This window comes from Neovison vison, chromosome 5 (genome assembly GCF_020171115.1).
Source record: "Neovison vison isolate M4711 chromosome 5, ASM_NN_V1, whole genome shotgun sequence".
NCBI lineage: Eukaryota > Metazoa > Chordata > Mammalia > Carnivora > Mustelidae > Neogale > Neogale vison.
Genome location: NC_058095.1, coordinates 88,247,999 through 88,260,615, shown reverse-complemented (window position 1 = coordinate 88,260,615; position 12,617 = coordinate 88,247,999). Strand labels below are relative to the sequence as shown.

The window sequence follows — 12,617 nt, the reverse complement described above, 5'->3', positions numbered from 1 at the left end:
TCCCTCTACTTGTGCTCTCTCTCTCTCTCTCTCTCTCTGTCAAATAAATAAATAAAAATCTTTTTTAAAAAATCATACCCCTAAAGCAAAACAACCACATGCCACTTGTCCAAGATATCAGACTGCTAACAACAACGAAAGTGTCATCTCAGTTACCCAGGCTGTATTTACTATCACAGTCCATAATTTCATCAATAGTAAACGAAATTCCTAAAAACTCAGAGTACAGGAACAATCTAAAAAGCCCAGCTTCATCCCTTGGTAATAAAACCTACTTTGTCTTCTCAGCAAGACCCAGCACCACTAACAGCCTAATGGTGTTTGAACACAGCCCTTGGATTATTTTCTTCTTCTGTGTTTACTTTCTCCATTTCTGGGGGACACACTAAGAGGGAAACATTTTAAAACTGTGTTTCTTGAAACAACTCAACTCCATTCCAGTTACTGATCAGCCTCTGGGAAGAGGAGATCTACCCTGAGATGCCCACTGGTTGTAAAGGAGGCTGTCATCTGGGCAGATGAGATCTGCTGGCTGCTCCCCGCTGTGACTGAAGTTCATTTAATCATAAACTGAAGATGCATCATAGCTGAAGTTCCTCTCTGCAAATACCGCCTATGATCTCAGACAACAAACACTCAAGCAAGTTCGTTTTATTAGATGTTAGGTTCAAAGAAATACAAAAGAATTTTGCAGTAACCCACCCCTTATCCACAAAGACACGTTCCAACACCCCCAGTGGATGCCTGAAGCTGTGGATAATACTGAGCCCTATGTATACTATGTTTTTCCTATATACACATACATGTTTGTGATAAAGTTAAATGTACAAATTAGGCACAATAAGAAATGAATTACTAATAAACAGACCCAGGTAACAACGGTATACTATAGTAAAAATGATATGAATGTGGCCTTTCCCTCAAAATCTCCCCCTTTTTCTTGTGATGATGTGGGATGACAAAATGCCCACGTGGTGAGACCAAATGAGGTCAGTGACGCAGGCATGGTGACATAGTGCTGGGCTACTACCCACCCTCCGCCGATTGCCAGAAGGAGGATCATCTGTTTCCAGATGGTATTTCGACAGCTGGTGAATGAAACTGCCAAAAGAAAAACTGAAGACATGGAGGTAGTGATGGTGGGGTGGGGGGGCCCTACTGTACCATGAGCTGGTTAATTTTCAGAATAAACTTAAGGTGGATCACCTAGATTGGGCCCAAGAGAGATTTTCACCCAGTGTAAAAGAAAGACAAAATAACCCTGAAAAGAATACTGGAAGGGTGGAAAGACACAGGCTCTGGGCTGTCACTGCCCGTGGAACGCTGGGCAAGTTCCAGAATGTAACCCTCCAAAGCCTTAGTTTCCTCCCCTAGGAAGGAAGGTGTTGGGCTCCTAGACAATTTTATTTTGGGAAAGTCTGCAACTCCATGAACTGTCAATCACAAATGTCTGGACAAGATCATCTATGCAGAGCTGTCCAAGATATATACACCATCTTAAATTTTATAGTAGCCACACTAAGAAAAAAAGTAAAAAGAAACAGAAAATAACTGGAATAACATATTTTATTTAACTTGACCTATCCAAAATATTATTTCAATCTATAATAAGCAAAAAACATTACTAATGAGATGGCTCAGATTCTTTTTCCATGGTAAGTCTTCAAACTCTGATGTGCTTCCTACACTTCCAGCACGGTCTGGTGCATGGTCTGACTCCTTCCTCAAGCGCTCAGGAGCCATTTGTGGCTAGTGGCCACCATCTGGGACCACACTGATCTAGAAAGTCACCTTTGACTTCGAGAATGTCTGACTCTCTGCGTATCGCTGACACTCGGCCCAGTATCTGGGCTCTCAGAGGACAAATAATGAGCAGGCAAAGATGGACAGACTTCTCTAGTGCCTGGTTCCATCTCTACACCTTGTCAGTTCCAACTCAGCTATGCTTCCCACAGTCATTCCTTCTTCGCATCACTGGTGTTGCCCTGCCCCAGGCCCTCATTACTTCTCACCTAGATCACTGTAATAGCCCCTGACCATGTACTGCATTTGTGATCTTCCCTGATCCCTGGGGTTTACACCCAGCTCAATTTATTGTTAAATTGAGGCCCCCTCAATTGCCGGCCCACACAGGTGCCTTCCCTTCCAGAACACTGGCCCACACCCGAACATCTGAAAACCAGACAGCAGCAGAGTTAAACGGAGTTGAATAGATGCATTTTCAAGCATCAGGAATGGTCAACACAGACCTGAATGAGGAGAGGATCCAGAGAGCATCTTTCTAATATTCTCACCAGCACCAAGGCAGAGCATGAGTAACGTGGGGAAGGGACTGGGGGGAAGGGGACACAACAGAAACACCCACACTACCTTACACCCTTAGCAATTTGGTCAGTGAAACTCAACTGCCAAGATGTCAGAGGACAAGGGGTCATTTCGTTTGTCTGCTACATAAACAGTAGCTACCTCTTTGCAGGTCCAAAGATAAAAAATTCTGTAGTGGTAAAACCAAAATTCTGTTTCCCCAGTGGCTTAGAATAAAGAAAACACAAAGAAAATAGGAGAGTCTTAAATAAGGATAATCATTATGCAGCTAAAAATAGTTCATAAGAGGCTGATCCCATGGAGCACGAAGTAGAACAGCTCAGCGGCAGTCCCCAGATTTCTCCCTCCGAATGCGAATGAGCTCCTCCATGATATGCAGGCATCACTGAAGGCCAGTGAAGAAAGCCATGCTCCCTGAACTTAGGATCCGGAAGCAGATTCCAAATGTCCGAGTACAGAGGTCCTTCCTCCATGTAGCACTTGCTTACCCTTGCTTCCCGTATGACCCATCTCAGTAATGTACTTAAAATATTTACAGTAATCCTGGAGCCTCAGTGCAGACGGCAGCTAACACAGTATCTCCAGAGATAGAAGAGGGAGAAGCAGCCCCCAGACACTTCACCGAAATGTGTGAGATGTGACATTTGCTTATCATCTGGCATAAGAGTGCCAAAGCCTGGAAAACTTGCTTGCAAATGTAAACCCTCTAAATGCAAGTTAATCACGATTAGATCACTTTTTAGGGTAAAATGTGATGTTGTATCAGATTCTGATTCTTACAGATGGTGAGCAAAGAAAGAGATGAGCTGTCAGAGCAAGAGACACACATTAACAGTATGGGCACGTACACATACACACCGTCTGCAGCCGTGTGTGACACAGTGAGCCCTCCCCAGTCACTGCTGATGAACAATATTATTCGCACACCCTTATGGGCATGCCTGTGCAGGTAGACGCAGGTGTCCATATGTGACTGAGTCCCCATGGGCTGTCTGCGTATTTTGCGTGAGCCACTAACAATCCCCACTTCCTCAGGGCTCTATCCTGGCAAGGGCTCTCTCTCAGGTCTTGTTCCTGCATTTGCCCTTAATAATGGGAAAAAACTCGCAGGGCATGGATATGAGATCATTTCTATGTTTAGACTTTCTTAATGGGTGTTAACATTTGCCCTGAGCACTTTTACTGGCCTAAATGGATGTAAATAATATCTTGTATCCAGTGTTGTATTGACCAAGGGTTATATTTAGTAAATGTAAAGATCCAAGGAAGAAAGGCAGAAACTCATCTTTAAAGGTGTTCTAAAGGCATCCTCCCATAACTGTTTGGAAAACGTTTTTCAAGAATAATTCCAATTTAACCCTTTGTTCTAGCTAGCATCTCTGTCAGAGAAGGGTTTAAGATAAAACATATACTGTAAAAGGAAAATCAATTATTAAGCAACCGAAGCCATCAACTGAGGTTCTTATTGGCCACCTGTAGGGTAAAAAATGGCCTTGAGGGGCACCTGGATGGCTCAGTGGGTTAAGCCTCTGCCTTCAGCTCAGGTCATGGTCTCAGGGTCCTGGGATCAAGCCCGGCATCAGGCTCTCTGCTCAGCAGGGAGCCTGCTTCCTCCTCTCCCTCTGCTTGCTTCTATGCTTACTTGTGATCTCAATCTGTCAAATAAATAAATAAAATCTTTTTTTAAAAAATGGCCTTGAAGGCAGGGCAAATGAATAGAAGGTGAGAGCCTCCAGAGACACAGGGGGATGAATTCTCTATCATCCGAGTGCTTGGTGTGTGATCATATACGCCTGGATAATGACATGAGAAGAATGCTCTCATGCTCCGATAATGACTCCCAGGTAAGCCTCCATCATGAGATTTAGAGGGGGCAATAATGACAGGTGACATTCTTTTTTTTTTTTTTTAAAGATTTTATTTATTTATTTGAGAGAGAGATACAGTGAGAGAGAGCATGAGCGAGGAGAAGGTCAGAGAGCGAAGCAGACTCCCCGTGGAGCTGGGAGCCTGATGTGGGACTCGATCCCGGGACTCCAGGATCACGCCCTGAGCCGGAGGCAGTCGTCCAACCAACTGCGCCACCCAGGCGTCCCAACAGGTGACATTCTTGCCCATATGGCTGGCCTGCAGGTAAGAATCTGGGTGCAGGAGTTTACCTTGAATGATGATGGGCAGCGTGAGAAAGATCTGACATATTGTCAATATGAGCTTGATTACATCACATGGTTCTCTTAATGTATCAAATAATTAATGCATGCACTTCTGTATTATACACATTACTCACTAATCATAACCACCCCATGAGGTACAAGATGTATTTTCATCTGCCTCTGTAATAGAAATAAAGGAAGTTTTACAATGTCATACAGAATTGGATCCAGTTCTCTCAATCCCAAAGCTAGGGGTTTCAACCCTGATGTATGCTACCATAAAGAAACTTCCAATAGTCTAGGCCGTTAGACCAAGTTCAAAGGTTAATTCATGACAGAGCTCAGTGAGAGCTTTATTTATTGAGTACCCACAGGACAGAAGGTACAGAAAACAGAAGCAGGGGAAATTAGGCCCAGCTCTTTATGTATTTCCATTTGAGGAACAGAAGACAAAAACAGAACCTGTTCTGTTCAACTGGATATGATACTGAACCAGGTGCTTTGGAGGGGGGTGAAAGCACCCTGGGCTTGGGGATTAGCTGGTCCTGCTGGAAACAAACCAGCAAGCAAGGAACATCTCTGACTTGTTTTTCTCCTCTGTGAAAGTGGAGGATAAAGCCATTTCTGAGATGTGGTCCAGCCCTTTGTGATGACAAACAACGTTTATGTTTCTCAGCAGCTGCCTAGGTATTTTACAATGTGACAACCCGACTCATACCTGGGGTCCGGGCGTGTAGAGATGGACTTGAGTTTAGGAGTGCACCATCTGTCCCCACTTTGCTTGTCCCAAGGCGCCTTTTGAAACAACCGCTTAGAGTTAAGGTCGGGAAAAGCTAATGCCCTCCACCCTGACCGCCTCTGACGTAATAGGGGTGTTTGCTACCCTGCTCTCTGTCTCCTGTTCACTTGTGACTTGGGAGAGAGGGCTGCCCTTCCCCCAGCTCACTGCACCCCAACCCCACTTCTGGGATTTAAAAGTGGTAGATCTTGTGACTACTTCCTTAAGTGAGCCGAAACCGCATCTTCGATTAAAACGACCCTGAGGGTTTTCTCTTTCCCAAAGCGGGCGCTGGGGTGTTGAAGGAGCTGCCTGCCAACCTCGGGCAAGCGGCTTCTGCCTCCTCACTCAGCAGATCAGGAGCTGCACATTCTGAGTTCAACACACCAGCTCTGGCTTCCAACACACCCTCACATTCTAATATTAGAGCTCTTTCTACTTTAACGCCCCTCAGTTTCCTACTTCTGCCCTTGAAACTTCGGGCAGGTTGTTATGGGAAAACTGAGTCCGTGTAGGGATGCTTTTTAAACAAAACACAATGAAAAAACACCTTTGCAGACCAGGACAGAGGACAGAGGAGATGGATAGGCCCAACGTGGAATTGGAGGACACTAGGGACCATTTCTGGAAGATGTGTACTCCTCCAGGTTCTGCATTTGGTCTGCATGCTTACTGCCCACCAGCTCTTCATTGCTAATCTTGTTTCCTTTAAGCCAAATCTCTAAATTTAATAAGACAGGGAGTAAGATCCTTCCCAAGATCCTGCTGACAACATAGTCCATAAAAAACAACTTCCCGGGGCGCCTGGGTGGCTCAGTGGGTTAAGCCGCTGCCTTCGGCTCGGGTCATGATCTCAGGGTCCTGGGATCGAGTTCCGCATCGGGCTGTCTGCTCGGCAGGGAGCCTGCTTCCCTCTCTCTCTCTGCCTGCCTCTCCATCTACTTGTGATTTCTCTCTGTCAAATAAATACATAAAATCTTTAAACTACAAACTATTAAAAAAAAAACCCAACTTCCCTTACTTTCGGTCCTCACTGCTCACCTCCACCCCCCGCACACCCATACACACACACACACACACACTTCACTATTCATCTGTGCACACTGTCCATGAGTGTCACTGTCCATGAGTGTCAAAGCAAGTCAGGATAAGAGAGTTGAGAGCACTGACCCCATGGCTTGTAACCAACCATGAGACCACAAGCTCCCTGACAGCACCCCTGCTCTGCTCCCCGCTCCATCTCCAGCCCCTGGAGCAGTGCCTGGCATACTGAAGGCACTCCACATAGATATGTTACAATCAACAACTCCAGTTTCCACTCTGCCTCCCTTACTGGACTGAAAGGCTCGATCTTGAGCCAACCGTAAACTCTGTACAGGCAGGGGACTCACATCTTTGCATTTCTACCACCTGGTAAAGTGTCTGGGACACTAACACAAGATATATATATTTGGAGAAAGGTAGCATTTGCAAAAGTACCACTGAACATCCAGATTAAGGAAGGAGTCAAAGATATCTCATAAGCAACAAATAATAATCCCAGAATTATTTTCCTAAACAGTACACAGCTGAGCACGTAATCTTGAAACAGATGGTGGTCTTTGATCCTTTCCCTATGAGTTTATAAAAAAATGAGAATAATCTTAGGAGAGTGCCCCAAGGTCTGAGTTCACCCCTGCCCCAGGCCCTACTGAGATATGTCAAGCGCTAATGGGCCAAGCACAAAGCTTCTCAAACCCAGAGGTTCTGCTGTGTCACAGAAACAGGTGGTAAACAATTTAATTGCCCTGAAGAAACAGCCTAGCAATGAAATTCTAGTACTATCACTCAAATATGTTGAACTGAGAGTACATTACCAGATCTGAAATATGATGACTATTTTCTTTTAATAAAAATTACTATGGTTTACCTTTTCTTTTTTCCACTAAACTTTTTATTTTGAGACCATTTTAGATCCACATGCAGTTGTAAGAAAACTAAAGAGATTCTGTGTCCCCTTTACCCAGCTTCCCCCCATGGAAACACCTTACATAACTATAGCACAATATCACAACCTGGATACTGAAATTGGGTAAGTCGGGATACAGAACATTTCTATCACCACAAGGATCCCCCGTGTCGCTCTTTTATTCTTCCCATCCCCACACCTTCCTTCACTCCTGGAAATCACTAATCTGCTCTCCATTTCTATAGTTCTGCTATTTCATGAATGTTGCATAAATAGGATAAAATGATGTGTAGATTTTGGGATTGGACTTGGACTTTCTTTCTACTCAGCACAACTCCCTGGAGACCCACCCAAGTTGTCATGTGGGCCAGTATTTGGCTCATATTTATTTCTGATTAGTATTCCGCGGTGTGGATGTAGCACAGCTTGCTTATCCTTTCAACATCCTGCTGAGGACTCATTTCTTATCAGAACACCCCCTCTCTTTTTCTGAGGGCCCAGAAGAAATAGGCAGGGAATCTTACTTGAAGTTAAAGTTTCAGTTGTTTCCACAGGGCAGCCCCTATGTAAAAAAAGTACAGACGGCCCTCAAAAAATTAAAAATAGAAATACTATATGATCCAGTAATAACACTGCTGGGTATTTTCCCAAATAAAACAAAAACACGAATTCAAAAAGGTATAAGTGCCCCTGGGGTCACTGCAGCATTATTCACAGTGGTCAAGACATGGATACAACCTAATTGTCTATTGATAATTGTGCACTGATCACTGAAATGGATAAAGATGTGGTCTATATACATAGTGGAATATACAGCCATAAAACGAATGGAACCTTGCTATGTGCTATGACATCAATTGACCTAGAGGGGATTATGCTCAGTGAAAGCAGTCAAAGATAAATACCATATTATTTTACTTATATGTGGAATCTACAAAACAAAACAAAACAAAAAAGCAGAAACAGATCCATAAATCCAGAGAACAAACTGGTGGTTGCCAGAGGAGAGGGGAGTGAGAGATGGACAAAGCAGATAAGGCAGAGGCTTCCAGTTATGGAATGAGGAAGTCACAGAGACGAAAGGTACAGCATAGGGAATAGAGTGCATAGCACTGAATGTTGACAGCTGGTAGCCACACTTGCGGTGAACATAGCATGACAGATACATATGGCCAAACACTATGTTGCACACCTGAAACTAACGTAACACCGTGTGTCAACATTAATTAATTAATTAAGAAAAAAAGAAAGAGTGACTGTCAAACATTCTTCCTGAGTGGTTGTGCCATTTTACATTCCCAGCAGCCACACAGGAGTGATCGTTTTCTGCATCCTTGCAAGCATTTGCTGACGTCACTAGTTTTTATTAGCGCCAGTCTGATGCGTTTGCTGCTATTCACTTTTAATGTATATGAAGATCCAGACAGGAGAGGGAAAGACCTGACAGCTACCCAGGTATCTTTAAGTATTTTGCTGATTCCTTATGATTATCTTAATGTGCGTGATAAACCTGGCTCTGCCCTAAATGAAGCACTGGGTAGGAAAAGCAGAGCGCTTCCACAGAGTAATAAAGAGCAGCTACCAACTCCAACAGCAAATATTAGCCTGCACATGAAATTCTGGAAGCATTCCCTTTAATGTTCTAAGAACAGCACTTCTGGTCAAACTTTTCATTGGGAGTAATAGCAAATATCATCAAATAAGAAAAATATTATGAGGCATAACAATTAAAAGGAAGAAATGAAATTATTATTTGCAGATAATGTGGATGTCTACAAAAAATATTTAAAAGAATCCTAAACTTTGAAAAGTTATGACAGTGCACTAGGTTGTTGACATACAACATAAAAATTCAATAGCTTCCCTAGACATCAGCAGCAACCCAACTAAAAATGTAAGTTTTTAAGAACCCCATTTATTCTAGTAACAGAAGTATCTAGGAATAAGCCTTTTAAAATCTATGGAGAAAATTATACCATTTTAATAAAAGACCTAAAAGAATACACATAAAAATGATGAGAAATATCCACATTTCTGGTTAAAAAGACATTTTTTAAAATTTCTACTCTTTCCAGACTGATCTATAAATTTAATGCAAATGTAACCAAAAATTCTAAAAGGATGTTGTTTTGTCTCATTTTAAAACAGGTTCTTTTAAAAATATGCATGGAGAAGTAAAGGACCAAAAGGAGTGAAGATATTTTGCAGAATGTTTGACTATGGTACCCAAAGCTTTGATGGAAACGTCTCACTCACGCAGGCACTGGAAAGAAGTGGTTTCAGAGCTCAGGACACTCCTAGGACATCTCTCCAGCACTGACCAGCCCTCCCCTTGCCACTCCCCCAGCCCCAGCACTTCTAAACTCTCAGCCTATCAGGCCCTCTACCCTCATTCACAGGAGCATCCCCCTTCTTCCTCACACCATATGCAAATTCTTCACAGAAACTTCACCTCTTAGAACCTTCTTGTCTTCTGGAACTTGCAGCCTTTCATCAGCAAATGCCTTATCTCCCCCACCTCTGGACTTCTTGCCTTCACTGCTCCACTTTGATGACCCTGTTCCTCACTGTTGATCTCAGATCACTGTCCCTCCTTTCTCCCTAAAAACCCCTTACTTTGACACTCACACCATCAACTGTATGACTGTAATACTTGCCTTGAAATAAAACCACCTCTCTGGAACTCACATCTTCCCCTCCAGCTATCACTCAACTTGCTCTCTCCCCCTTTCTACAAAATTCACCCAAAAGAGTTTTCTGGACTTGCTGTTTCCAAAATCCTCTTATCCATCTCTCTCTTTCTCTCTCTCTCAAGCTGTTCTATAGACATTCTTGCCCGCGCTTACACAGAAACAGACTGCAAGGTCACCCGCCCTCCACGATGGACTCTTCTCAGGTCTCGCCTTTCCTGAGCTCCCAGCAGCACTGGGCACAGCTGAGCACCCCCTGCCTTCAGGACGGTGGGCTCACTGAGCTTCAGAGCACCGCTCTGGTCTTTTCTTCGGACCTCGCTGGCCATCCTCTGAGCCCCATGGCTGTTGCCTTAACCTCCCTGACCTTGAAATGTCCAGGCCTCTGTCCAAGGACCTTTCTCTTCTGGGCCACATCTCTATAGACTGGTTACATACATCACTGGCAGGTCCCACTGCAAAATGACAATGCAGGGCCCTCATTCGAAAATCATTGAGGCCTCTAAGACAGCAACAGCACAGCATTAGAGCAAACGCAGGACTTGGCCAAGAGTGGGGCTCTGTCACACAGCTACAGTGGAACGGTTCCTGCTGAGGATACCTGAATTTACGTCTCTGCTCTAGACCACTCTCCAGAACTCAGGGCTGATAAATGTAAACATCTCCAATCCATGCTCTCCCAGGCACTTCAAAATCAAATTCCTAACCCCCGACCCTCCCACACACAAATAAGAGCCCCGTTCTTCCTGCAGTTTTCCCCATCTCCGCGAGTGGCACGTTTTTCAACTTTCTTTTTCCTCCTAGCGACTCTCTGATTCTTTTACTGAAACCTACATTCAAATCACAACCAAATCTGTTGGCTCACCTTCAGACATATGGAGGACATGCCTACTCTCCCCGCCTCCACCCTAGCAATGCCACAGGTACCATCTGGCACCTGGATTACCGCTGTCCCCTCCCAGCTGGTCTCCCGGCTTCTGCCCACAAGGCCCACAGTCTAGCCTTAGCCCTCAGCCCGCGATCCTTTCACACTGGGACTGTCCTTAGGTGGATCTGAAAGTGCCCTGACATTACTCAGAAACACTGGTCCCAAGGACTGATAGCGCTTTCCATGTCACGTGATTCAACTGCAGAAACAGGAAAGTTGTTTATTTTCATAAGCCTATTTTCTCAAAACAAAAACCTCACAAAGATGACAAGTGCCCCATCCCCAAATTGCAAACCCTGTCCCTTCCTCCCACCGAGGATCGACCTACAAACTTGCTGGCAGTCCTGAAATGGTAAGAAAGAGGATGGTTCCTGAAGTTCCCTTTCCATTTTTCATTAGCTAAGGGTCTAGGTAACCCGACGTGGATCAGAACCACCAAACATCCCGCTTGACACGATCTGGGTTTCCACGTATATTCTCTACGAAACAAAATGCAAGTGTCTAGACGTGAGGGGCCGCGGTGCTGTGTCTGAAGCACCGGGGTGGGGGGAGCGTGGCTTTAGCTGTCTGGCGTCCCCGCCCGCGGGCGTTTAAATCGGGGGGGGGGGGGGCGCTGTGCAGGTGGTCGGGAGCGAGTGCGACGTTGCCGTGTGCGCGCGAGGACCGCGGACCCAGGTAGCGACAAACGTTCTTGTGACCCTATGGCTCCCTAGGGCTCTGCTACAAACACCACGCCGGGACAGGGCACACGCCAGACGGTCTCCGCGCCCACCGAGCGGGGCACCGGGTATCCCCGCGTGGGGGCGGCCGGGCATGCGCATCGCATCTCGCACGCACGCGCACACGCACCGCGGCCCCGCGGGCGCGCCGGGGTCTCGGACGCCCCGGCCCCCTCCTGCGGCGCAGGTGTTGGGCCGCCCCGCCCCCCAGGTGCGGGCGGCCGCCGACAGGCCCTGCGGAGGGAGGCGGGCGGAGGGCGGGCGGTGTCTACCCTCCGCGCGGCGGCGCCCCCGCCCCGCCGACCCTCCCCGCCGCGCTCCCCTCCCCTCTCACCAACGGACGAGCGGATCCTCGACCTTCGGGGCAGGGACATCTTAAGAGCTCTGTCCAGGCCGGAGGCGTTCGGCATCGCGCCCGAGTCGGGGGCTACGCGGGCCCTGGGCGAGCGGCGGTGGCGGCGGCTGCGCTCGGGGCTGGGCGCAGGGGTGGCAGCCCGAGGGCCATGGGTGGGCGCGCTCCTGGGCCGGACTGCGGGGCCGCCGGGAGCGCCGGCGCCTATGCCGCGGTCGCCGCCGGAGGAGGCTGCGTCGTCCGTGCCGCAGCCGCCGGCCAATGCGGCAGCGCCCGCGAACGCCACCGCTGCGGGCCCCGCTGGCCCGGCGGCGGCTGCGGCGGCGGCAGCGGCGGGGGAGGGGTCCGGCCCTTCCGCGGGGAGCCGGACGGGAGGAGGAGCGGGCCGGAAGAGTCTGGACCGTTAAGCGGGACAGGGGGCTTTTAGGTGGCGGAAACGGCGGTGGGCGGGGGGCATGGATCGGTGTCCTGGGGGCTCTAATAGGAGGCGGTCACGTCTTGGGGTACTCTTCTCTGCCTGTGCCAATCTGCTACCTGTTTTACCTGTCACTTGTCACGCGGCGCAAGTGTCCCGTGCGAACCGTCAGAAACTCCCCTTTTCTCGGTTTCTGTTCTATTTTGTTGAGATCTGTATAGGTTCTTCAAGGAACAAGTATTTCTAAGGTGTAGGGCCTGGAACGAAGAGAAATCCTGGGTCTCCAGACTCCTAACCCCCAGCCCTCCT

General features: G+C 47.0%; 1 protein-coding gene across 1 annotated transcript in view; it reads right to left on the bottom strand.

The window, feature by feature from the left end:
• ATP8A2 (ATPase phospholipid transporting 8A2) overlaps nucleotides 1-11,951 on the bottom strand; it is a 617,557-nt gene extending 605,606 nt beyond the window's left edge. Inside the window, exon 1 of the mRNA XM_044249456.1 lies at nucleotides 11,876-11,951. Coding sequence (XP_044105391.1) covers nucleotides 11,876-11,951 — 76 coding nt within the window. The remainder of the gene's footprint in view (nucleotides 1-11,875) is intronic.
• Between the last annotated feature and the right edge of the window lie 666 nt (nucleotides 11,952-12,617).